This window comes from Dendrobates tinctorius, unplaced genomic scaffold, assembly GCF_039654945.1.
Source record: "Dendrobates tinctorius isolate UK_male_01 unplaced genomic scaffold, ASM3965494v1 ptg000035l, whole genome shotgun sequence".
Lineage (NCBI taxonomy): Eukaryota > Metazoa > Chordata > Amphibia > Anura > Dendrobatidae > Dendrobates > Dendrobates tinctorius.
Window position 1 is genome coordinate 64,410,203 of NW_027361703.1, and position 27,662 is coordinate 64,437,864.

Here is a 27,662-nt window from a genome sequence, read left to right on the forward strand (position 1 = left end):
GGCTAAAAAAATTTCTCTCTCTCTCTTTTTTTAGTTATCCTTCTCCCACTTTTTTTTTTTTTTTAACCTTTTTAACCTCAATCTTGATACATCCTCTACTGTTTGTATCTTTCTATCACATTTCTCAATATCTTACATATCAATCTGCTCTATCAAGTCTTAACTTTCTTTCCTGCTCCCCTCTCCTTCCCCTACTTTACTATATTATTAACCACTCCAACCTCACTGTATCGACTCAACACTTTTTTTTTCTTCCTTTACTTCCTTCCTTGCGCCTTTAGGGATGTTTCTTGTGCTTTTTAGAGCCATTTTCTCCTATTTAAAAGCCTCCAGTTGTTTTACCCTACTTAATTGGTTTTCATACCTTGAGAAAGGTGCCAGTCTAGCACAGAAACACATTGGTATTAATAAAAAATGTTTTGGAGTCCCAAGGTTCCTCAGTCCTGCTGCGCAGTCTGCCTAAATGAGCCAGCTAACATTTTTGCCATCTATAAATTGAGTCAGCTCTCGCCGGTACAGAAATTTCAAACATGTTGATGCTAACTCCAATTTAGAAACACTGTGGGGCTCAGAAGGGTGTTGGCTTTTGTATTTAAAAGCCCAGAATTCGCTGGATTTCTTTTGACAAGAGCCATGTTGGCTTTTTTTGCGCTATCAGTAACATGGAAACCACCTATATTTCCATTGACAGATGATGTACCTGAGTTGAAGCTTGTTTTTTGTGGGATGAGTTCAAGTTTGTATTAGTACCATTTTGGGGTGCACAATACTTTGGATTGATCTAACAATATTTTCACATTGAGTACTCGCATAAGGGTTTCATTTTAAATCTCAAAAATACTTCATTCAGACAAAACCACCTGACAGAATAATTTACTGTAAAGAGGCAGTCTGTCTGGTCTCTGTTCTGTTTTTCTAGAAGTGCACAAAAGCTTGTTTTTTGTGGATGCCGAAAAGATGGGTCACTGCCTGTCACTGCCTGGAAAGAAGCCAGATAGAGTCTAAAGTGACTCCATCTGCCTAATTATAGTAAATATTTCTGTCTGAATCTTGTTCTTTGGAGATTTAGATGGAAACCTTGATTTAAGTGCGCAGAGTATGGAAGAGCATAAATGTGAATCTAGTCTTGTTGTGATTACTGGGAGGCAGAATAGTCAAATCAACAGCAGTTCAAGAATTGATTTTATTTATTTTTTACAGCTAGCCTTTGGGTCAATATGATTTCAGCAATACTATATAGGTGGTTTTTATATTTTGTTACTTTTACACACTTAAGATACAGTACATGCCCACTATGTATTTTTCAGACGGATTTCAACACGAAAACTGCCTGAGAAATCTATCCTAACTATATGTGTACACAGCAAATTCAGGGAACTTGCTGAGATTTTTGAGCAATGGGCTCTTCAGGAAGCGATGCATTTCTAAATTCCCTTTTGTGTCGCTTCCAAAGTGTTTTTCCAAATACTTTGTCCACGAGTGGTTTTCCCATGTGTCATGATCCAGACCGGGTTTTGGTCTTGTCTCTCCTTTCCCTGTCAGTGGTTAACTTTCTCTGACTCATTCCTGTTTCAAGGTCTGCTATATCTATGCGCTGCATCCTGCAGGCAGTGCCAGTTATATTTCCGGCCTACGGCGAGTGTAGCTGGCTCTAGTGAACCCCTGATTTGTCCTGCTGCATTTAGCTGACCTTGCCTGTGTCTGTGTACCTTCTCCTTCCTGTCCCAATTCTGTGTGTCCCTGTGTGTTTTGATTTCCCGGTACTCGACTCGGCTTTGGCTCTGACCTGATTCTGTCTCTTCCTTCTGATACCTCTGCTACTGACCCGCACTGACCTTTTGGCGCTCCTCTGACTCTGTGTTTGGAATTCCCATTTGTACTATGCAACTCTCTGTTATCGACCCGGCTTTCTGACTATTCTGCTGCCACCTGGTGGTAGCCCTGCTGCAGTTCTGCTGGTCTGCTCTGAGCAGTATTTCAGCTCATTCTCCACTCTGCTGGTATCTACTGGAGTTTGCGGTAGTCTGCATCTACCTGCAGTGCTGCAGCGTGACACCATGCTTCTTGTGACGTCTTTTTTACTGTAATTCATGAACCTGAATCTATGTAGCACTATGCACTTTATATATTATATTATGGCTCATGAATTAATATACATTTAACTTTGCCTATTGTATGGTTGTCCACTTGGATGCCTCTCTAGATTTGAATATTAGTGTTAGGAAAACATTGTGTACTTTATCAGTGCTTTTTTTGTGCGTATACCAGTTATGTGTCCTGTTCAGATTGCATGGAGCACTCTCTGCCATGTTCTGAATATTTTATATTGAAATTTTAGATTGTATCTAATAAAGAATTTTATAGTAACATTATTTGGTCTTGAGCTTCCCCTTTTTGGATTCTTATAGTACTGTTGGAGGTTGATCCTAGTATTGGTCGTGTTTCTCTTTGGGTTTCTGTTGAAAACATAAGTTGTTTTGTGCTGGACAATTTTCCTGCGGGGGTTGGTTTTGGGAATGCCTTGGTTACAGCATCATAACCCTGTTATTAACTGGGTTACTGGGGAAATTGTACAACGGAGGTCTAACTGTGTTAACCAATGTTGTAAATCTGTGTCCTTATCTAAGTCCTTGAAGTCTGTATCTGTGTCATCTGTCATTCTGGAAGGTATTCCGGAGTACCTGAAGGACTTCGAAGACGTGTTCTCTGAAAGCGAGGCTGAGGTTCTACCGCTACATCAATCTTTTGATTGTGCCATTGATTTAATTCCTGGGGCTAAATTACCCAAGGCCCATTTGTTTAATCTGTCTGGTCCTGAGCGGCTGGCCATGAAGGAGCATATTGCCGAGAGTCTCTGTAAGGGGTATATCCGTCCTTCTGTTTCTCCTGTGGCAGCTGGCTTTTTCTTTGTAAAGAAAAAAAGATGGTGGTTTGCTTCCTTGCCTCGACTTTTGGGAACCCAACAAAATCACTGTGAGAAACACGTACCCATTCCCTCTCATTCCTGACTTGTGTAACCAATTGTCTGGAGATAATGGTTTTCAAAGTTGGATTTGTGAAGAGCCTATAATTTGATAAGGGTTCAAGTGGGAGACAAGTGGAAGACAACGTTTCTCACGTCAGAAGGTCCTGTGGGCTGAGGTTCGTCGTAACATCTCCAAGGCTCAGGGGAGGTACAAGTTTTTTGCTGACAAGAAAAGGGTGTCGGGTCCTACGTTCCAGGTTGGAGAGAAGGTGTGGTTGTCCACTTGTAATATAAGGCTCAAAGTTCCCTCTGCCAAGTTGGGTCCAAAATTCATTGGTCCGTATGAGGTTAACCCGGTGGCCTGTAGGTTGCATCTCCCAGCTTTGTTAAAAATTTCCAACGTGTTCCACAAGTCCCTGTTAAATCCCTTAGGAACTGTTGAGGAGTTCTTTGTCTACTGTTCCCCGGTATTGGTGGAGGGTCACATGGAGTATGAGGAGGGACACATTGTAGATTCCTGGTGGTTGCGCCATACTTTGCAGTATTTGGTACACTGGAGGGGATATGGTCCGGAGGATTGGTCATGGGTCCAGGCCCATTCTGTATATGCTGACCGTCTGGTCCGGGCGTTTCATGCAAGGCATCCTGAGAAGCCTGGAGGTCCAGTGCCCCCCCCCGTTGAGAGGGGGGTACTGTCATGGTTTGCTCGGGATTTCTTTGGCAGTACTTCAAGGGTTAATGTTATGTGGCCTCTCTTTGAGTTGGGGAGGGCTATATTTACCCACCCCTGTGCTGTGCCCGTTGTCAGTTATACATCCGATCTCAGCTGAGCAGCTGACCCCGTGAATACCTGTGTGTATTGCTTATTACTCTTTGCATGCTCGTGTATGACCCAGTCTGTTCCCCATTTTTACATTTGCTCCTGATTCAATACTTCTCATGATACTCCTGGTTTTGATCTCTGCTCTGCTCCCCGACTTCCTGCTCGTTAGTCCTCCTGGTACTTCGTGTCTCTCTCTGACTTCTGACCCTGGCTTATCTCTTACCACGCTATTTGTCTCTCCCCTTGGCTACCACACTGTCTTTTGGTTTGGCCTCGGCTCGCCTGGCACTTCTCTCGGCTTCCCCGGCTCCTGCCATCATCAATAGGAGTTTAGGACCTAGCCCCGTCTCCAACCACTCCCACGGTGGTCACATGCTGCAGGTCCTGTTAACCTGCAGGCGTGCTCACAACAGCATCTCACATCACAGCAGGAGTTCCCGGCTTTCCCAGCACATCCCCGGACACTCCTACAGTCTCAGCGGGTAAGTCTGTTACGACATCCATCGCAAAAACGACTTGCTGCACATAGGTTCTTTTTAGATTCTTTTAACTGCTTCAGATTTCGAAAGTCATGAAACAGCTAAAAGAATAAACTTGACCATTCAAATGGCTTCTGATTGGAATGCACATTCTTCAACCTGACCATTCTTCAGATTCAATATTTTATGCATAAAAATGAAAACAAAAGATGCTGGTGATGAAAATCTTCACAAAAATGACAACCAAGACAGCAGACAAGACACTGTCGTTGTTTTCCTGAAGTGTGTTATGCTTCAGAAACCCAACGGGTACACAGACATCTATAAGGCTACGTCCCCATGGTCAGTAATCAGGAACACTTTGGATGCAGCTCATATCTGCTCCGTCCAAAGCACTGCTGGCTTTTGCACACAGGTGTTTCCGCATTTGTTTATTGAACCGTGCAGAATCACCACGTCCAATACATTGGACGGGTGAAATTTATCTTGCGGAGACTCGCGTTTCCGCAAGATAAATTGACATGCTGAGGTCTTGAAAGACGTGCCTCATGTCCGTCTCTGCAGGGAAGCCACGGGTGTCGGAGCATGCATATTGGACATGGGATTTCTTGAAATCCCATCCACTATGCTGTAACATCTGGCCACTGAGGGTTGGACGCTGCGGATGTGCGCAGCGTCCAACCCACAGCATTTACTGACCAGGGGGAACATACACTAAGATGCCTTTTCTGCAAGCATTCTTGGATGTCATGGGTGCATAGGTTCAGGAAGCAAAGGCTTAAATTCAAAGAAGACAAAACAAAAAAGTAATGAATAATTAGATGGCAACTGTAATGAATGCTACATTAACAATATGTTTCTCATACTGCTTTCTTCATAAAAATGGGTTGATATATGTCTTTTGGACAACACCAAAAGGCTCCTGTGCTCATGCCTGGCCTGGGGCAGTATGCTCCTGAAGTTTGACAGTTTGGACCAGCGGTAAGGTCATGCCACTAGTCCAAATTGTGCTCTCTCACAGGCTGCTAGCAGAAGTTTTTCCTCTGTAGCATGGCAGAACAGAAGGGGAACTGAAGCTGGTTGGACCTAGCGATTTGGCCAGCTTCAGAGTTGCATGAGCAGGCTGTGAAGCATAGAGCCTATTTATGTAGTGTACTTCTTAACAGCTAGGCTGGGATTACAAGGTGTCTGGTAATTTAGGCAACAAGCGGTACTTTATAGAACTTAAAATCCATCGGTTATTGAGAATTTTCGAGGAGGATGTTTTTTAGAGGATTTTCAATAAGGGGCAAATTAAAACGTTGCTAGTTTTTACGAACACAATTTTACCCATATATAAACTCGAAGCAACCAGTTAAAACTGCTAAACTTTTGCGCTTTTTACTGGTTTCCCACCACCTTTCTCCTGCAACCTTCACTCCTTCTTTGGAATCTAGTAATGCTAAAGTTGAAGTTAAAGGATCCCAATGCAAAATGGGTAATGGGCCCCATCACACTCCAGATCTTGTGAGCAGCTGCTAATTCTGAATCCATATAGTTATACCCTTGGTGCCTTGGTTTAAGTCTTTTCAACTGATCATAAGTGTTGTTTGCAATAACTGTTTACTTTGGAGTTATTCTATTAATGCACATATAGCAGATCTTTGTGTAAGTAGGCAAATAATAGAGTCAATTATAATTTTTATGGAGCAAAAATAAAGAATTTGTGACATCAATATTCCTGTGTATTCATTCTTACATGTATATAAACAATGAACACCCTGTCACCTACAGTAAATCCATAAAGAGAACATCACCTTAACATTGCATGTATTGTATTTATAGAGCAAAAAGAAAAAGTTTATTGTGCAGCTGAAATCAATGGTCAAAATACAACCTTTTATTGAAGATTTACAAATAGATTACAGAGCAAGCGATTTACACCATGATTAAGAATGCATATTGCGCTCCAAACACGTTGGTATAAATTTCTAACACTGTGCCTTATTTTTAGTTCATATTTAAATTCATTTTCTCAGTTTGTATTTATTTGATTATTTTGTTTTGCAGACAGTGATTGCAACTGGTGTATCATATGCATTCAATTTCAATGTAAAATATAACGTTGACATTGTTGGAAAATTGCAGAAAGGGTATGAACATTAAGATTATATTTTTGTAAAAAAACAAGTCAAACTAGTTGTTTTACCATAAACTATGTTTCAAAAAGACATAAATTGTATATACATTTCAATTTCACACTGTACTTTTACCAAAAGTTGTAACAGGGGTTGTGCACCCAACAACTTTTAGGCATGTTTGTTAACCCGTTTCCGATGTTGGGTGAAATAATGCATCCACGTTGGACTCCCCCTGTTTGATGTGGGCTCTGTAGCTGAACCCGTATGTTTCCAGGCACATGTCAGCTGATCTATACAGCTGACCTGTGCCTGCAACAGCCATGGGTGGAATCGTGATCCACCCGTGGCTGTTAACTCGCGCTTAACGGAAGCGCGTCCTTTATCCTGCCCATCGTGACCATGTCACATGATCGCGGGTCACCGATGGGTCGGCATGACAACCAGAGGTCTCTAACAGACCTCTCTATGGTTGTCATAGCCAGATTGCTATGAGCACCGCCCAATGGTTGAAGTGCCATGTGCAAAGGGATTTACAGTTATACAGTTATAGATTTACAGTTATGTTATTAATATTTGATCATTATTTTTACATTTTGGAATTTGAGTGATCACATACCGCCATAAAAACTACGTTCAACAGTAAAAGTCCTATTCATATAAAATTATTAGGGTTTATTGTCCGTAGTAAATTACATAAAAGTTATTATAATTCTATATTCAAATGTCATACTTATCCTTATACAGCTTTCAGGCTCCACAGGCACCAAGCATTAAAGTATTTCAAGAATGCGTAGCTGACGGCTTTTCCATTGGAATAGTTGGATTTGCTATAGGTTTTTCTGTGGCAAAAGTCTACTCAATAAAACATGACTATGTAATAAATGGTAATCAGGTATGTTACATAAATCTTTTAACCATTTCAGAAATGAATTTTTATACTTATGCATAAAATATAAACATGTTATAGCCATATTGTCACGGGGTTACCGCAAAGGAGTGGAGTCAGAAGACCGCAGCATCTTGTTGCTCCTACTATGCTGAGAAGAAGCACTTCTCTAGTGTATTAAACGTGTTTATTTCTTCCAGCAGAACAGGTGTTAATTGGCCATATTGGAAATTCCTACATTCAGCAGTGCTCAGTTAGCCACTCCTTTCTCTATAAAATCTGGGCTCAATTACCAAGTCCTTGTCAGAGTTAGCACTTGCTACATGACTATAGGAGGGAGAGAAGTTGGTTTAAGAAGGATTGCTGGAGTAGTTTAAAGGGAATCTGTCACCCCATTTTCAGCCTATAAGCTGCAGCCACCGTCATCAGGGGCTTATCTACAGCATTACAGAATGCTGTAGATAAGCCTGAAAGATAAGAAAAACATGTTAGATTATACTCGGCGGAGGTGGGTGCGGTGGGTGTCGCAGTCCGGTCCGGCGCCTACCATCTTCATACGATGATGTCCTCCTCCTTGCTTCTCCCTTGGCTCCTGCACACACATACTTTATCTGCCCTATTGAGGGCAGAGTAAAGTGCTGCAGTGCGCAGGCGCCGGGAAAGGTCAGAGAGATCCGGCGCCTGCGCACTGCAGTACTCTCCTCTGCCCTCAACAGGCAGATAAAGCACGCATGTGCAGGAGCCGAGGGAGAAGCAAGGAGGAGGACATCATCGTATGAAGATGAGAGGCGCCGGATGGGACGGTGACACCCATCGGATCGGACCGAACGCCGGGGTAAGTATAATCTAACTCATTTTTGTTATCTTTCAGGTTACATTGGGGACTTATCTACAGCATTACAGAATGCTGTAGATAAGCCCCTGATGGTGGTGCCGGCAGCTGACAGTCAAAAAATGGAGTGACAGATCCCCTTTAATAGTGAGTGTTGTCTGGTTTGTACGCTTGGAAATTCCTTATCCTTCCCTGTTTTGCTTTCTTCTCCCTGCCTACACACCCTGGTGAATACCTCTGTTATATGTGAGTGTATATATTGTGTGTGTGGAGTTTTCAGTTTACCCTTGCCTTTGTTACTCTGTCTTGTCGGGTTGGTGTACTGCGGTGCACAGTAGCGCCTCTCTTCCCTGGGTGGGGGAAGGGGACAAATGAAGGGCTGTTCTAGGAGATAAGGCAAAGTCGGAGGCCCCGGCATCTTTATTATCTGAAGTATCCTGGGGAAACAGGAGAGCTAGGGCACCCCCTAGTGTTAGGGCCAGGAAAGATGCCCCTGGTCCCAGGTCACTCGCCAGTCGAATCGTGACACATGTGTCCTAGATTTTAAAAATCTCTATATGCCTTCATATAAAATCAGAGGTACATGGGGGTAAACCAAGATTTCTTAACAGGGAATAGAACATAATCGTGTTTGCTTATCATTTAATGCTTTACACTACCAGCAATTAGATCAACAGAATCATTAGGTTCAACAAATCCAACTAATATCATATGTAGTTAGATGTCTGGAATTTGTTTGCTATACCATATTCAGACAACTTTGATGATCAGTGGCACGATCCATTTTTGGATCCGTGGCAGAGTATGGATTCTTATAGAAACCTTTTTCCTTTTGCCCCCGGTGGCCGCTGGGGTTACTACAACTGTAGTTGCTTTGGTGCTGGTTTTTCCCGGTGGCCGCTGGTGTTACTTCATGCTTAATTAGCCAGCAAGTGATGACCAACCCCCTCCTTCCTATAAAAGGAGGTCAGGTGCTTAGCTCCTTGTTGGTAATATTGTTCATTTGCTAACCAACCTTGGTGAAGACTGGACCTACCTGGTGGAGAGGGGGTTCAGCTTATCTGGAGTAGTGGAGTTGCTGCTGGATGCTGATCGGATCCTTACTCTGTTGCTTGGAGCATTTGCAGTAGAGCAAAGCTAAGTTTTGGGTTTTAGTTGCTTTAACCCTGTGGTGTCTGTTTTATTTTCCCTTGTGTGTTATTGGATGCAGTTCACTTTATTCCCTGTCTCACCTCCTCAGGAGGGGGTTGGTGGTTTAGCTCAGGGCTAAACAGGAGATAGGTACAGGTCGGGGACTTGGGCCTCACAACCTTCAAGTGTACCCCCAAGTTAAGGAGAGTCTAGGCACCCCCTTAGCCTGAGGAGCAGTTCAGGGGCCCAGGTTCCATGTCTCCTGCTTTTTCCCTACTGCCCCGTGACATTATTACCAACCGCCCATTTTTTCTGGTGAAGCCATGGCCCTAATGCAGACCTGTCTTCAATTGCTGCAGACCCTCACTGAGGAGCGTGGGGTGCTGTGTGGTGTGGTGGAGCAGCAGCTGCAGCAGTTGGAGGGGTACGGGGCCTCAACTCAGATGCAGGCTCAACCAGAACCCAAGTTATCTCTCCCAGACAGGTTTTCTGGAGGGAGAGAGAATTTTTTGTTTTTTAGGAGGCCTGCAAGCTACACTTCAGGCTCAGCCCTCGTTCATTAGGGAGTGAGGTACAGCGTGTGTGATTCATTAAAACCCTCCTTGAAGGTGATCTCCTATCCTGGGCCTTCTCCCTGCCGGCCGATTCACCATCTCTACAGTCGGTGGACGAGTTTTTTGCGGCTTTGGCGAATATGTCCCTTGTGGTCCTTGCTAGGGAGGACACACAGGTGCAGGTGGACGAGCCCAGGCAGGTGGGAGGAGTTGGTTCCCCAGCGGTGTTGCCTGCAGTTCATCGTGATGTGGGGGCATGTTTTAGCTGTTGGCAGACTGGTCATGTTTTCAGGGTCTGCCCAGCGTGCGCCAAATCTTCTGTACTATTTAAGAAGCCGCTTCCCCCTGGTCGTGTGGAGGGAGGCAACCAGGGAGTGTATATTTCCTCCATTGTGCCCGCTCAGTGTACTATGTCAGCAGAAGTCGTGGTTGACGGGGTACCTGAGGGCATACCGGTGTTTGTGGACAGTGGAGCGGGAGTTAATCTGGTGGACGCTCATTTTGTCCAGACTCATGGCCTGAAGTGTAGGGTGTAGGACGCTGGCCAAACCTCTAAGCGTCCAGGCCATTGACTCTGTCTCACTGAGCCAGGGAAGGTTGACCCAAGTCGTAGAAAATATACATCTGCGCATAGGGACTCAGCATGAAGAGTCCGTGTCATGCTACGTCTTGGGTGGAATGCCATCACCTATCGTTTTAGGCCTCCCTTGGTTAGAAAAAAACAACCCGGTCATAGATTGGGGAGCTAGGGAAGTAGTCAGCTGGGGTCAATCATGTGAGGACTGCTGCCCGGGGGCTACTGTCTCCGCCGTTTTTCTACAACCGTCCCCTTCTTCTCCAGTGGGGGCAGCAGAGGTGCTGCCAGGGAGTAGGGACAAGTCTCTACCCTGACCACATGCTAACCCTGGGTGTTGGAGTCCTCGTAGGAGGAGGGGTCGGAGGAGGGTAGTGACTCCTTCTGAGCATTGTGGGGGTGTGAGTGTGATGACACAGGGGGACGCCTCTGCTGTCAGTGCTGTGAAGAGTTCACCATCTTGTGGCAAACGTGTGCGTGGCAATAAAGTTTCAGGTCCGGACCTGTGTGTGAATGAGTACGTATGGGTGTCCACCAAAAACATTCGGTGCAAGTGTGCTGCAGGGGTCTGGAGTTCTCGGGTGGTCGGGCCATGTTGGGTGTCGGCCATCCTCGGACCAGGGACTTGCCGGCTGGAGCTGCCCCCGATATTGCCCATACACAACTCATTCCCCATGTCGGCGCTCTGGAGATTTGTGGTGCCGCCGGAGCATACGTTGCCACTTCATTCTGCCAATGTTTGCCATAAACCTGCGAGTCAGGTGGTCGCTGAGGTGAACTCTGGTGGACCTAGGCGTCCGCACCGTAGGTGTTTTTCTGGTGAGGTGCAGTGTTGAGGGTCCAGAGGCCCCTCATTGATTGAGGGGTACTTTCACGATCCATTTTTGGATCTGTGGCAGAGTCTGGATTCTTATAGAAACCTTTTTCCTTTTGCCCCCAGTGGCCGATGGGGTTACTACAACTGTAGTTGCTTTGGTGCTGGTTTTCCCCCGGTGGCCACTGGTGTTGCTTCATGCTTAATTAGCCAGCAAATCATGACCAACCCCCTCCTTCCTATAAAAGGAGGTCATGTGCTTATCTCCTTGTTGGTAATATTGTTCATTTGCTAACCAACCTTGGTGAAGACTGGACCTACCTGGTGGAGAGGGGGTTCAGTTTATCTGGAGCAGTGGAGTTGCTGCTGGATACTGATCGAATTCTTGCTCTGTTGCTTGGAGCATTTGCAGCAGAGCAAAGCTAAGTTTTGAGTTTTAGTTGCTTTAACCCCGTTGTGTCTGTTTTATTTTCCCTTGTGTGTTATTGGGTGCAGTTCACTTTATTCCTTGTCTCACCTCCTGGGGAGGGGGTTGGTGGTTTAGTTCAGGGCTAAACAGGAGATAGGGACAGGTCGGGAACTTGGGCCTCACTACCTTCAAGTGTACCCCCAAGTTAAGGAGAGTCAGGGCACCCCCTTAGCCCGAGGGGCAGTTCAGGGGCCCAGGTTCCACGTCTCCCTCTTTTTCCCTACTGCCCCGTGACAATCAGACAATAAACAAACAACACAAGCAATCATTTGTATTGCACTTCTCTCACAACGAACTCAGAGTGCAGTTGAGATAGTAAATTAATCAGTTTGAAATGTCCAATGTGAATTTGTTATTTGCCTTCAAACACCAAACTGAAATGATGCATTTTGAGCCTGGATTTAAATCTCTCTGATTGATGGTGGTAATGAGTACCAGAGCATGGAGGCTGTGTAACCAAAGATGCCCCCAAATGTATATTGGATCTTGGCTATGGATAGTTCTTTCATATGTACAAGATGTGAGAAATTGTTAAAACAATAAAAAAAATTAAAACAGACATTCTCCTCATTTTGTTGCGTCTCTAGTCATGTAGGTACTATTTAGTACCTACATGACTAGAGACGCAACAAAATGAGGAGAATGTCATGGATGATTAGTTTTTCATCTAGCTGCGGTGTTTTGAACTAACTAAAGGTGATGTATTATTATGTTTAGGAGGCCTACATATGAGGCATTACACTACTCCAGGTAGGAGGTTATAAGGTGCTTAATTTGAGATGAGATGTTTAACTTTTCTGTTTTCCTCAGATGGAAAAATGATTACTTATTGAAGGCAGATTTTGTTTTTTGAATGTCAGTTCCCAATCAATAACCACATCAAACTGCATACCTGATCTGAGCTTTGAAGGGTTGTATTTTCCAAGGAAAAAGATGTTTGCGTAAGAGGTTGCTATTTTGCTGTTAGATGCTGTTCTTTGCCAAAATTACCTCCATTTTGTCTCTTCTGTTCAGCCGGCATTCATCTTTTCTTGCAGTTCGTTTAGGCATGGGTCATTGGCCAGTCTTGAATTTTAGGTATAATTGGGTATCACTGTCAGTGGTATGCCAATCTATGGTTCTAGATTATTTTACCCATGGATAGCATGTAAATGGAATTTCCATAGACGCGAACCTTGTCTATATGTCCTAGAGAATGAGGAGCCAAGAGACACTCTTTGTGACCATTTATGTAGCTAGGAAGGAACTTAACCATTGAAGAACTCTGCCATCAATTCTTCAGAATTCCTTAAGTCTTTGTATTAAAATATCATAATGACTTGTATGAAATGCTGCAGAAATCTCTAAGAGTATTAGAATTAGCACTCACCAATGTCTCTTGCCATGAGCAGATTGCTTAATACTCGTGTAAGTACTAATTCGGTGCTGTGTTTTCTTGCAGAAGTCAGACTGGAAAGGGTCATAGATGCAATCACCTGCCAGTCTGGCATCTTGTTGGATAGCATATCCTTTTCTTTAAATTCTCATTGAAGGGCAATCTAGAAAGAGGTCTTTAGCTATTCATAGCATCTGGGTTCTTTTTAAAAGATGCTTGATGACTTCTTCTCTCAGTAGATCAGAGAAGATTCTAGATTCCATAGAACAAGTATCTATATTCTTCATTGCCAGAACAAGCATCAGGACACTCCAGTAGGAGTGATGCTGACCATGTCACAGAGACGCCGAAGGATTGTTGTCATCTCTGGTTCACCTAGTAGATCAAATATCTACTATCGAGTTGAAGTTTTAATATTGCTATTGATGTCATTGATGTTTTTTGGATGCCAGACAAACTAGTGGAAACTTTATACATGACGTAGTGGGCAATTTTGTCAGAGAGTTGTCATAATGATGTAGGTTTTAGGCAGTGTGGATTGCAATTTTTTTTTACTATGCAGAACAGTTGTGCTGGCCTGTTGCTTGCATTTGCTATCTCTTGAGGCTGAAAGGTGAATTTTTTCTTGTTTATGGCTGATTAGTATTTCCTAAGGTGGAATGCCAATTTATGTTTGACCTCCAGGGACTGCTATTATTTGCCATTGACGTTCAAGCTTCTTCTTTTTTAAAGCTTTTTTTCATGGAGTAGACTAACCAGGTGTTTTAGGGTGAAAATTTTAGTGCGTCAGGAAGCAATGACATCAAATGCAAAGGACACAGATTTGTACTGCTGCATTAGATAGTCAAGGTCTGAAGAAGTGTCCATCTAACCCTTAAAACTGAGGTTGTTCCTAATATCTTGGGGCAATATACCTTTAAGATGGATTATTTTTGAAAATTAAGGTTATATTCTAAGGGGTAAGGTTTCTCCTTGTGGAGAGTGACATGCCAGCTCTGGCTTGTCAAGGTAAGGAGGCTTATTCGCCGTGCAATGCTCCTCTGGTAAAATAATATGCAAATTGCCTCTTCAGAGTAAAAGAGGACTTGAACTCTATAGCGCCACCTGTTTGGTAGTAGTGATCCTACAAGTCAAAATCAACCCTTTAACGAGTCTTGTAATATGACTTGGGATAAAAGCCAAATCAGAATCTCAATTTGCAGACACGGTGTTTCGAGCTATTGGCTCTCGTCAGGGCAAAGTATGAGAACTGAGATTTGGCTAGGTGAGAGGCTTATATTCTGAGGTTTCAAGGATTGAGTTACATGATGAAGTTATTCCTGTACGGTCGGTGCAACTTGGGAGCCTATTGGATAGTTCAATTCCTTCTGTTTTTTGTACTGAATGGGCTTGTGATGAAGAGTTCAGTAAAGTACGGAATATGTTCCAGAGCTAAATTGAATCCAGTATGGTTGTCATCCAGTTATTTTGAAAGCATGAAGGTGTAGAGGTCAAAGTTGAGATATTGTATTGGATCCTTTTATAGTTATTTTTTTTTCTTAATAGTGTGGATCTCTAGAATATCATACTGCTATGTGGAGAGTCGTAAATCTAAATTCCATATCAGTATGTCTTTGGAGTTTAGTATCAACCGAAGAAAATGGAGAAAACCCACCAAACACAGAGGAAACACAAAATATTGCCAATGTTGTTCTTGGTGGGGACAACTTTCTAAATATAAATCATCCTCGGAGGTGTTATGTTAACTGGTTAAAACAGGAACAAATCTTTTTTTCTTGGGTATCTTTATGATTGTGACTTGTTTAATAGTTATATTACATTTTCAGGAGCTGGTAGCCTTTGGATTAAGCAACATATTTGGTGGCTGTTTTAAAGGTTTTGCTGCAAGTACTTCATTGTCAAGATCTGCAGTCCAAGAAAGCACAGGAGGGAAAACGCAGGTAAATATCCCTCAAATTATTTTGCCTATTACGTAAATATATCAACGAAAAGCAACTGTATTTGTAAGGTGCCCGGGGCTTTAGCCCTCTTCACATTTCCTTCATCCTGCTATACCTTTTTTCCCCCTCTCCCTGTTGAGACACAGCTTATGTGCAGGTAAAGAAAAATAGTAGTTGGCCTCATTAATCAATAAGAATTAGGCGAGGTTAGGAAAGAAACTTCTTTCTTATTTTTCAAAGTTGGGAGGTATAGGTAGAGCTGTTAAACCATATGTTCTGTAGATCCACCCATGAACACTGCCTATTTATTGCCCTATTACAAATTATGTAAATACAAAATCAAAGGTGTATTCTGAAATTGTTTCTTGAGCAACCTCGCAGCTCAGCACTGTGATTCTTCCATATTATTAGGGGGTAGCAGGCACTCTTCTTTAAGTGACAGTTGTGGTTAGATTCCTTCTGCTACTGTTTCTGTTCCGGTGCCTACACTGTTATAACTGTATTTGCATATAGAAATGACAGGACATTGGAAAAAGCACATCGCTTGGGAAAGTGATAACTGTGATTAGGAGAACTGCTCTGGAAACTGCTGATGCTGAGGGCTGTGAATTGTGATTATGCAGGACTTATAAGAGCACCTCAGTCCGGAGCTAACTGCTATATTGAAAACAATGGGCTGGAGAGCGCTGACTGTGATTTCATGAGTTAACTCCTTGGCCTGGAATGTAACATTCACAACCAGACTCTGTTGGTCGCTCTCCTAGGCGATAAGCTACTGTATATACTATGTAATAATAATAATCTTTATTTATATAGCGCCAACATATTCCGCAGCGCTTTAGAGTTTAACAGTTTCAAAACACAAGTCATAAGTAACAACATTAACAATACAATGATTAAAGTAAAACAAGACGACCCTGCTCGTGAGAGCTTACAATCTGTGTAAGCAGCAAATAAAGTAAAATAAAAGCTCTCATAGCTGGAAAAATGAAACCACATAGAAAAAAACACATAAATCGCAAACTTTCCGTATTTTTATGCTATACAGCTAACTAAAGCAATTTAATGAGATGAGAATATGCCTTTACTAGCGTATTGATTTTTGAGCCATTGAACAAAATATAGAGAGATCCATGTTAACTAGTAACAAGAAGAATGTACTTTTGTTTAAACCGTTTTGGCTTTTCTTGGCTAGGCCATCAAATCAACTCAAATCTGTGGAGGTCTGGTAACTTGCACCCCCCACCAATCAGTTGTTTAACCCAGTCACGACTGGGCAATTTTCTGTTTTTACACTTTCCCTTTTTCCCTTTATGTCTTTTATGTCTTTTACCATACAACTTTATTAATTTTTAATTTTGATAGATTCGATTTATAAAGTTGTGGCAATACCAAATGTGTTTTCTTTTTATTTTTTTTAATCTCTTGATATTTAAATGGGGGAAAAGACGAATGATTCAAATTTGGGGTCTTGGGTACTTGAATCTTGATCATCTTATAACTAGCTCTATATACTGTACTGCAACAGTAGTGCTGTATATAGCTAAAATATTGGTAAGAGCAGGAGTAATGACATGGCAGGCACAAGGGCCTTCAAGAGGCCCCCGGCTGCCAATGGCAAATCATCTGAATCCCGTGGGGATGGGAGGAAAGTGGATGCATAGACCTGCACGCTCCACAGAGAGTACATCTAAAATGCAGCTGTCAGAAATGAACAGTAGAATTTAAAGGGTTAACAGTTGCTATTACAGACAGTTGCTATCTGTGTAACACAGTCGGCATGTGCCTAGTAGGGAGAAGGCTCAGTTCCTGAGCTCCTTATGCATAAACAGGCAGCTGATCTTGGTAGAAATTATAGGGGAAAAGGCACAGCAAAGTCAAAGTTTCCTACATTTTCCCATATTTTGAAATGGCTGTTATTAACTTGCTGATAGCTATAATATCAGTGTCATGACCCAACAGGGGGTCGGTCCAGCGGACGGTACAACACACACAACGGGATGGAAAATGGGGGCGGAAAGCCCTAACAATAGGGAACGATGGATGGGGCACCTCCTAAACATGGCCTGTGCCTATCCCTAAACTCCCCTAATGTCCTATGCAGGTCCTTCCCCCTCGCCGCCACCATGCCTAGTCCCTAGCTGTCACCTCACTATACGCCTGCACTAGCCTCCCCACTGCAGATGGTATAAACACAGGGGGTAGTGACAAGCATGAGACATACAAGGAAAGGTACAACAAAAAAGTTAACTCAAGCTTCTGCTGCAAGCTCCACACAACAGAGGATACAGAACCAGGACCTCAAGCAGCTGATTCACAGATGACACCAGAGAGCTCCCAACTCCTCGGCTGGTCTCCAGAGAAAAACTCTATCAGCGACAGTCAGCTGATGCATCAGGTGACCGTTTAAAGGATGGTGGGAGTGATCACTACCCACATCAGCTGACCAGCAACACAGCAGCTGCCAGCAAGAAAACTGACATTAACCTTTGCTGGCCAAAAGTAAAAACCACATTTAAATTAAAGCAGAACCAGAGCTGTCATGACTCCAAAAATGAGTTGTGACAGTACTCCCCTTTCAATGAGGGGCCTCTGGACCCTAAACCCCAGACTACACCGGAAATGACGTATGGTGAAGACGCCTCAACCCACTAGGATTCACCCCTCAGTCACATGATCCTCAGGTTTACGGGAAACGTAGCCTGATGGTGATGGAATTAATGTAGGCTCTGGAGTCGCAGCAGATCTTCAGAGCGACGACCTGTGGAATACGATATGTATCTGCATTAGTGGGGGTAACTCCAACAGCAAGGTTCTAGGGCTGAGAATGGCCGACACCCGATACGGCCGATCACCCTAGATCTCCAGGACCCAGACGCGTACTTCCACTTGATGCTCTTAGTGGACACCCACACGTATTCATTCACACACAGGTCCAGACCTGAATGTTTATTTCCATGCATGCGTTTACCAACAGATGGTAATCTCCCTGTGGAACAGACAACAGAGGCGTCTCCCCGTGTCACCAAACTCATACCCTCACTATATTTAGGGAAAAGCACCACCCTCCCCTTATCCCTCCTCCTGAGAGGACCCTGAAACTCAGTGTTTACTTGTGGTGAGGGTTGAATCTTGCCCCTATTCCCTGGTAGCACCTTAGCTGCCTCCACCAGAGAAGAATGGGTAGATTTGAGTAGGACAACAGAGACCATAGCTCCCAGGCAACAGTCTTTACAAGACTGGTCCCAACTAACTACTTCCCTGGACCACCAATCTATGACCGGATTGTGTCTCTCAAGCCAGGGAAAACCTAACACAATGGGAGTTGGCATACCCTCCAAGACGTAGCACGACAGGGACTCTTCATGAAGAGATCCCATACACAGGTTAATATTGTCTACAACTTGGGTCAGACTCCTCTGGCTGAGAGGGACAGAGTCAATGGCATGAATGGAAATGGGTCTTGCCAGCGTCCTACCAATCAGACCATGAGTCTGAACAAAGAGAGAATCCACCAGATTGACCCCAGCTCCATTATCCACAAGAACCAGTACCGGCTCAGTCTCCCCACCAACCCCTACTTCAGGAGAAATGGAAAACTGAGACACAAACGTGGAGGAAATGTACACACCCTGGTTGCCTCCCTCCATATGACCAGGGAAATGCGGCTTCCGTGATGAAGTACCAATTTGACGCGAGATGGCCAGACATTAATGTACTGATCCTTAAGACCACAGTAGAAACATGCCCCTGTCCCACGGTGAACCGCAGGCAACCCAGTTTGAGAAGAGACTCCTCCCACTGGCATAGGTTCGTCCATCTGCACCGGTGTCCTGCTCCCTAGAAAGAACAACAAAGGGTAGATTCAGTGTATGTCTCACCCTGAGGCATCTATCCACCCTGATTGCAAGGGCCATGGTGGCCTCCAAGACCCAGGAGTAGCATACTGCACCAGAGTATCCTGAAGCCTAGCTGACAGACCCTGACAAAAATTGCTCCTAAGAGCAGGGTCATTCCATTGAGTGTCAGGAGCCCATCTCCGAAACTCTGAGCAGTATTCCTCAGCCAACCGCCCCCCTGCTTAATCTTACGGAGTCAAAACTCAGCCAGGGAGACACCATCAGGATCCCCAACACCAGCGCCAATGCTGGTCCACCGACCGCAAAGATGGTGAATCGGTCAGCAGGGAAAAGGCACAGGATTGGGATCACCTTTGAGAAGGGAGACTATAATCCCCACATGCTGTTCCTAAATCCTTGAAGAACAAGGGCGAAACATGAAATATAATTTACAGACTTCTTTAAAAACAATAAATTTATCGCTCCCTACAGGAAACCTGTCAGGGAGTGATATTTTGGTTCTGGTTGAACCTGGACATGAACCGAGACTAAGAACCCAGACACCTGCTGAAGCTGCTGCACCACCTGAGACTGCAGCTCTGCTACCTCATCCGTGAAGGTCTGGATCAGGCGAGCAAAAGCCTCCGCTTGCGCCATACCTGAAGAATAGTATGGTTGGTGATAATATCATGACCCAAAAGTGGTCGGTCCAGCGTACAGCACAACACACAACTAGATGGAAGAAGGGGTAGGAAGGCCCTAACAATAGGGAGTGAGGGATGGGGCACCTCCTAACACAGCCTGTGCCTATCACTAAACTTCCCTAATGCCCTATGCGGACCCTTTCCCCCGCCGCTGCCACGTGCTTAGTCCCTAGCTGTCACCTCACTATACCCTGGCTAGTGCACTAGCCGGCAAGGACGCTAGCATCACCACTGCAGATGGTATAAACACAGGGGGTAGTGACAAGCACGAGACAGACAAGGAAAGAGACAATGTAAAACTTAGTTCAAGCTTCTGCTGCAAGCTCCACACAGCAGAGGATACGGAACTAGGACCTCAAGCAGCTGATACACAGATGGCACCAGAGAGCTCCCAACTCCTCGGCTGGCCTTCAGAGAAAAACTCTATCACCAACAGTCAGCGGATGCGTCATATGACTATTTGAAGGATGGTGGGAGTGGTCACCACCCACATCAGCTAACCAACAACACAGCAGCTGCCAGCAAGGAAACTGACATTACGCCTTCATGGCCAAAAGTAAAAAGAACCAGACCTGTCAGGACTCCATGCCTAGCAAACAATGACTGGGATAGGGTGCTTGCCGGAGCATCATGACCTATCCAATCAGCAATCAGTCTGACCTCTAGCACCCCCACTGAATTAACATTGTTGCCCTACCCAAAAAAGACCATCAATATCCACACCTCCAAAAAACCTTTAAGATATATTTGCATTTTAATTTGGTTTACATAAAGTCATTTTTCCAGCTAAATATTTTATAACATAAGAATAAGACAATACATCAAATTGATGTAAGTTTTTGGTGTGACCTCTACTCCGCCAATGTCCCAGCAAACTGTGAAGAGCAGGACACAAGAGAACAGAATGGAGTTATGAGAAAGAACAACTGAGATCTATTACCATGAGTTAAAGGAATACTTTCCACTGGTTTGCAGGATGGAAGCCAGATTTTGAGATTGCTGGGGTCTCAGTAGTCAGCATAATAAGATGCTTTTGTGGGAGAAAAAAAAACTTTTAAATTTTGTACATATCTATACATTTTTCATTTTGGACATAAATGAATATTTAGTGGATCTATAAGGTAAATAATATAAAGACAAGAGGTAACTGAGATGACACCCAATAGTAGAACATTAGAACTTGACTAGTTTGAGTATAAAGATGGTAATTTGACATGCACTTCATGAAAATTTTGCAAAAATGGATACAGTAGGTTAATGTACTTATTTAGTTGTATTTTTTACCTTTGTCTTTTTGTAAATTACTGCATATTATTAAAATATTGAAGAATAAAGTCAAGCCCATTAATGATGTGTTGAGTGAAAGCAGTATTAATCTGGAAAAGCTTCTAATAAAATCAGCTACTAGTGAGATTTCATAATATCATGAATAATAAATCATATAAATTTAAGTTTTGCTACACAGCTGTTAATCACTGAATTTAGGTTTTTCATTCAGTCTCATTGTCACAGGTGTATAAAATCCAGCCCCCAACCATGCACTTTGCCTTTTACTAACACTATTAAAAGAATGGGTCATTCTAAGATGATCACTGAATTAGTGCATAGTAGTTTACTAGGATGTCAGTGTTATAATGAGTCAGTTAGGCTGCGTTCACACATCATTTTTTTTTGCGTTTTCGAGGCGTTTTTTTACAGCTCGATTTTGCCACGAAAACGCGAAAAAACAGCATCCCATGCAAACTTATGGGATTCCGCAATGCTGTGCTAATGCTGTGGATTTTCCCGCAGAAAAATCCGCAGCATGCTAATTAAATTGCGGAATCGCGGCGCTTCCGCCCACATAGGAATGCATTGTTCTGCTTACATTCCACATGTGGCTGTGCCCACCATGCGAAAAGTAAGCAGAACATTTGCGGATGGTACCCACGGTCCGGAGGAGAGGAGACTGTCCTCCGGGCTGTGGGTACCATATCCCTGTAAAAAAATAGAATTAAAATAAAAAAAATCGGGTTATATTCACCTTCCGGCGTCCCGCGCAGCGTCCCCAGGCTTCAGCGATACATGCGGCAGCTCCCGTTCACAGTGATGCATTGCGATGACCTTTGCTGACGTCGCGTCTCGCGATCATGTAGCAATCTCGCGAGACCGCAACGTCAAAGGTCATTGCTGCAATGCATCACTGGGAACGGGACCTGTCGGAGCATCGCGGAGGCCTGGGGACGCTGCGTGGGACGCCGGAAGGTGAATATAACCCGAATTTTTATTTTTTTTAATTATTTTTAACATTAGATCTTTTACTATTGATGCCGCATTGGCAGCCTCAATAGTAAAAAGTTGGTCACACTCGTCAAATACTATGTTTGACGAGTGTGACCAACCTGTCAATCAGTTCTCCAAGTGATGCTACAGATCGATTGGAAAACGCTAGCATTCTGCAAGCTAATTACGCTTGCAAAACACTAGTTTTTCCGCAGGAAAATCGTGGGAATTTAAAATGCGATTTTCCCGCGGAATGGAATTCTGGAATTCCGCAGGAGTTCCGCAACGCTTGCACATAGCCTTAGTGAAATTTCTTCCCTTCTACATATTTAATAATCAGTTGTGAGTAGTGTGGTAGTAGCAGGTACGCAGGATGCAGTGACGAGTTGCGAGACGATTTGGTGTTTTTATAATAACGTTTATGGGCCTAGAGGTGACTTTCCTCAGGCTCAGCCTGACCGGCAAAAAGGGGGAACATGGGTTGCCCTCACAGGGGCTCAATACAAATAAACACAAACGAGAGAACACGACTACTTCCGGCAATAGCCGGTCACTATAGGGCCGCGGTATGGCCGACTATGGGTCCTTAATCATAAAGTCAACTTAGCCGTTCAGATGTCCCTCGCCGTTCGGGTTGATGGTCTTTCGGCGTAGTAGTTGCTGGGACCAGTTGCTGAGACGATGGCGAAGTCTTCGCGTGCTCCGGCGCACTGATGACACTGGAGCCTCACAGGCTCCGGCGGGGTCCTTGGACGATTGGGCTGCAGCCCCCGGCTTGGGGCAAGCGGCAGCGATGGGTGGTGGCGGGTGACAGGCCACCTGCGCAGCTAACGGCTGCGACGGGGAGTCCGCGGTCAGCAGAGGCCCGGCCCTTGCCGCGGACTGGAGCGGGACAGTGATGGCCACCGGCGGTGCTGTACTTGCCGCGGCCACTCTTGAGGACAGGGCGGCTGCAGGCGGCGGGGAGCAGGCCGCAGCCGCGGGTTGGACTGGGGCTGCAGTGGCCGCGGGCTGGAGCGGGGCAGCAAGTCCCAGATAGTCGCCTCGGTACCATCCCTCTGGAGTCCTCGGTGAGCGTCCTCCCTGGCACTGGTGAGTCGCTCTCCCTTGCAGCAGCTTCCACTGTCTCCTGCTCTCTCTGTGTCTGTCTGCTGACTCATCGCCCCGGGAATTCCCCACCTTCTTTATATTGGTCCCTCCCCCAGCCCATCTGTCTGTCACAGTAGTCCGTCCCTGAATCCTGTCCCCCGGGGACAGTTTCCCCCGGAACCCAGATGATGGCTCCCATGGTTCCGGCCCGGGCACTCGACAGGGGCCATTCCTCCCACACTAGTATAAGTTGAAGCATTTAGGAAGCATTTAGGAACTACAGCAACTTAGCAAAGACAGAGTGCTGAGACACATGTAGCTTAAAAGTTTCTGATGCTCTGCTGACTCAACTGCAGAGTTCTAAACCTCCTCTGACATTAACATTGGCATAAAAAGCATTCATCAAAAGGTTCATGGCATGGGTTTCCATGCCTAATTAGCTGAATACAGGCATTACATCACCAAACACAATACCAGGTGTCAGATAAAGTGGTGTAAAGCATGTGGAGAGGTGGGAATGTGTTTCATGGAGTGACCAATCATGCATCTCTATCTGGTGATAATAACAACACCAGGTAATGTGGCGCCCCCAGGAGTATGGTCGCCACACTGGCTTTGCCCTCCTCCAGGGGAGGGTAATGCGAGGCTTGGAAGCAGTGATGGTTCTCTCCAGCAGTTAACCTAATGCATGCAACACAGTTCCACTCCGGGCCACCAGGGGGAACTCTGAACCAGGATTGAGGAGCAGAGTACTCTCTGAGGATCAGGAGAAAGGAGTAGTCAGATAGTGTGAGGAGGTCCACGTGTGCAGACGTGTGGAGCGGGGTGGAGGTTGAGCTCCGGGAGGAGAGCTCCCTCACCGCTAGAGCGCAAAGACTGGAGCCTGGTCTCCACGGTGGTACGGATACTAACGGTCCTGCCACAGATACCAGAGGAGTAGGAGGCTGTAAATGCCCTGCTCTCACCAAAGACTTGGGACACAACAGCAACTGAATAGAGAGCCAGGACTCAGGAGAGGAGTCCCCGAGAGAGGCTACAGCTGTCTGTCATACAAGTAAAGTTCAAGGAACATCTGAAGAGAGGCATTTCAGAGTAACTATGTACTGGAGTGCTTCACACTACAAAGCTCTAGGAAGGAGACTGCACAGCCCTTCTGCTGAGAAAGAATCCTGATCTGCTTCCAGGCTAACCTGCTCCAATACCATCTGTAATCAGGACTCTGGACTGCATATAATCAGTAAAGGTACAGAAACTACAACCGCTGTGTCTTGTCTGTTCCCTACGCTTTCGGCACTGCTACAACCCCGTGCCAGCTACATCTACACTGCCCTGGGACTACAGCTCCACCTGTGGGGAGCTTTACCATCTAAGCTGCACATACCATCAGTCCCAGCGGATCTGTATGCAGCGTTGGCCTAACGCCATATTTGCCAAACACCACAGGTGGCGTCACGAACTATTCCAATAAACTTTATCACCATTAACATCACCGCCATTGATATTGGGCGCCCAGGGCCACGGACCGGGTCACTGCTGCTGTGACACATCTCCCTGACACCGGCCCGGTACCGAGTACCCCGCTGCCCTGGGTGTGGGGGCGACCCAGTAGCATGATATACTCAGAGGCAAAAAGTGCACAATTAGCACAAAAAATCCAGAAACTGTAAAAAAACTCAAGCTCCAAAATGAATATGGAAAGAGGAGAACAAAGGAGCATGTACAGTATATATAAAATGGCAAAGTTTATTAATGTCCTATACCTGCTCTCAATAGGTGAGCATCGCTCCATTCAACTTATACACCCATTATGGGATTTACTTAATTTATTGTGGGCATCTCTCCGTTAGGACTATTAATTGCTGCCGGTATAGCATATCCGTTTTAGGGGGTCCTTTTTGGGTTTGCACCCAGTTCCCTGTGCCTGTTATTGTATATGGGTTTCCATTGCCCCTAATTTTTGACTTGCACACTTGTCCTATTTTTAAGGGACACAAGCACTTTACCTCGGGGGCTAATGTGTACCTTATCAGCGCAATGTGCTGACACTGGGTTCTGGGACGTTTTTCCCTCAACTTTTCCTTCCATTCGTGTATCATGTACTGTGTATTTTTGTACTATATTATTACCGTTTTGAACTCTTCAGATATGACCTTAATAAACTTTTCTATTTTATATATACATGCTCCTTTGTTCTCCTCTTTCCATCTCTATCTGGTGGTCTGATGGATGAATCTGTGTTTGGCAAATGCCAGAAAATTGTTACTGGCCTCCACTGTGTTTTATCAACTGTAAAGTTTGGTTGTGGAGGGATAACGCTGTGGGGTTGTTTTTAAGGGTTGACCTAGGACCCTTAGTTTCAGTGAAGAAAAATCTGAATGCTTCAGCATGCCAACACATTTTGGATGATTATATGCATCCAATTTTGTGGGATCTGCTTGGAGAAGACACTTTTCTGCTCCTGCTTGACTGTGGTTGCAGTGCACAAAGCAAGGTCTATAAAGGTTTGGTGGGTGAATTTGGTATATATGAACTTGAGTGATCTGCACAGAGCCCTGACCTCAACTCCACAGAATTTTGGTGTCAACTAGAACAGAGATTGCAAAGCAGACAATCTCCTCCAACATCACTGTTTGAACTCACAAATGCTGTTCTGAATGAATGGACAAGAAAATTCTCACGGACACATTTCAAAACCTAATAGAAAGTTTTTCCAGAAGAGTGCAAGCTGTTTTGTCTGCAATGCAGGGGCCAACTCAATATGAATGCCTATTGATATAGAATGAGATGTCATAAAAGCTCCTGTATGTGTAATGTGTAGGTTATCCAATACTTTTGCCAATATAGTACGTATGCATCCTTAGATTAACTTATGCACTTTACCCTGCATGTGATAAGGATATCTTTACAATGACAGAAATACATTTAATTCTTGACCCTGCGAGAGTTGACTTCTGGTTGACTCCTGCCACTATCTGGCTTGGTAGATACACATGCCTCGCACTTGATGTGGAATCTTCCCCAACAGTCCATAGATTATTTTTATTTATATGAAGAGAAGTCACACAGTGGTGCAGATATAAAGTTGTAAATGTGGACCTGATCTGTGCAAATACAGAACAGAAGTACTTGACATCTTAGTAGTCTGACTTTACAAGGTACAATCTTGCAATGCTGTGATCTTGTTATTAGAATGATTGGATGAAGTATAAATGAACAGAGCAATGTATTCATCGGATGCTTAGGATATGGTCATTTCTTTTTTTTAAGAATCCTAATTTTATTAAGGCCGGGTTCACTGATGGCATCCGTTACAAAAGCTACTATGCGTTAGCCCATACGTTAGCGCTAGGTCACATAAGATGTCAAAAATGACATCTGCGTTAGCACATCCGTTTAACAAATGCGATAAACGGATGCCCCTAATGCAATGTGAACCTAGCCTATGGATTCACCTATTCAAGCTGTAGTTAGTGCTCCAGAGCTAATCTTTTTTATCGTAGCCGGGGACAAGAAGTTATCAGTCATTTTTGAGATAAGGAGTTGGTTGTTTAGACATATACAATTGTGCACAGATTTTTCCATGCTGTCGCCCTTCTCTTCTCTGACTGCGGAAACCTGTGTGTCGACAGGTGAGCTGGCCGATGAGTGGTTATGAACCTTTACCCTCCTCCACATCTTCCGCTGTGACTTAGTATTGTTAACCAGGGTTATTTATTTATATATATATATATATATTCTTTTAATTGGGCATCCCAATTAGTACATCACCTGGGGAGTGGTGAGAGGAGGTAATTGGGAACTGAGCTGTATTTTTTTTTCTAACTTTAGTTATATGGGCTCACAGTCAGAGGCACGTTCCTTATCCAGCACCGTGCCTACTATTTTCGCTACGCTACATGTTCACAATTCTATTGATAATAACCATGGAATAGTATACAAGAGCCACTAATACAATGTATAGACACCACACACCTAAACTAGAAGCAATAAACACTCTCACACTTAATTTCAATAGAAGTAATGATGTAGAATACAAATAACTTTTATGAAACTATGCTATTTTATATGCTTGCATGTATATGTTGATATATATAAATATATAATAAACCAATGTATGTACCAACAGGTAGCAGGACTTTTATCAGCTATAATAGTAATGATTGTCACTTTGGCTATTGGATTTCTCCTTGAACCACTGCAAAAGGTATACTGATATCAAAGCATTACTTGATATAAAATAGTCTCTATTTGCCAAGGTATATGTAATTAACCACAAAATGTGCTTCTTCTTCTTTTGTAGTCCGTACTTTCAGCCCTAGTCATCATCAATCTGAAAGGCATGCTGATGCAGTTCAATGAAATCCCTAATTTGCTCCGGAAAGATAAATATGATTGTGTAAGTAGTGCTTCTTCACATAAATTAATCTTGTCCTAAAATTGTTTAAAAAAAAAAGTGGTAGATTATCTAGATTTTAAATGAGATTTTATTCAGACTTCCATTTTTTCATAACAAGAAACACAGAGTGTACATCCTAAATATAAAAATACAAAACTTTATTTGTGAAATACAATATAATATCACATGATGTCATAAATACATATGATAAAGTTCATGAATAGAGGGGAGAGACAGACAAATAAGTATGTTACACCGGGCCTGGCATTATAAATATATAGAAGTGGGAGAGTAGCAGCTAATACAAATCAATCATAGTAATCATCAAACAGTGCAAAAAAATATATATAGATGCGCTCAGTTGACAAAAAAGTAATAAAGTGCAAGATGAAATCACAATCAATTAGACA

The 27,662-nt window shown here is 43.9% G+C and overlaps 1 protein-coding gene across 3 annotated transcripts in view; it reads left to right on the forward strand.

Moving 5' to 3' along the window:
- Positions 1-27,662, forward strand: part of LOC141087758 (chloride anion exchanger-like) — a 158,816-nt gene that overhangs the window by 84,933 nt on the left and 46,221 nt on the right. For all 3 annotated transcript variants that reach the window (XM_073573550.1, XM_073573552.1, XM_073573551.1), the window contains exons 8-12: positions 6,317-6,399; positions 7,132-7,279; positions 14,849-14,962; positions 26,983-27,060; positions 27,157-27,252. In XM_073573550.1, the coding sequence (XP_073429651.1) occupies positions 6,317-6,399; positions 7,132-7,279; positions 14,849-14,962; positions 26,983-27,060; positions 27,157-27,252 (519 nt within the window). The remainder of the gene's footprint in view (positions 1-6,316; positions 6,400-7,131; positions 7,280-14,848; positions 14,963-26,982; positions 27,061-27,156; positions 27,253-27,662) is intronic.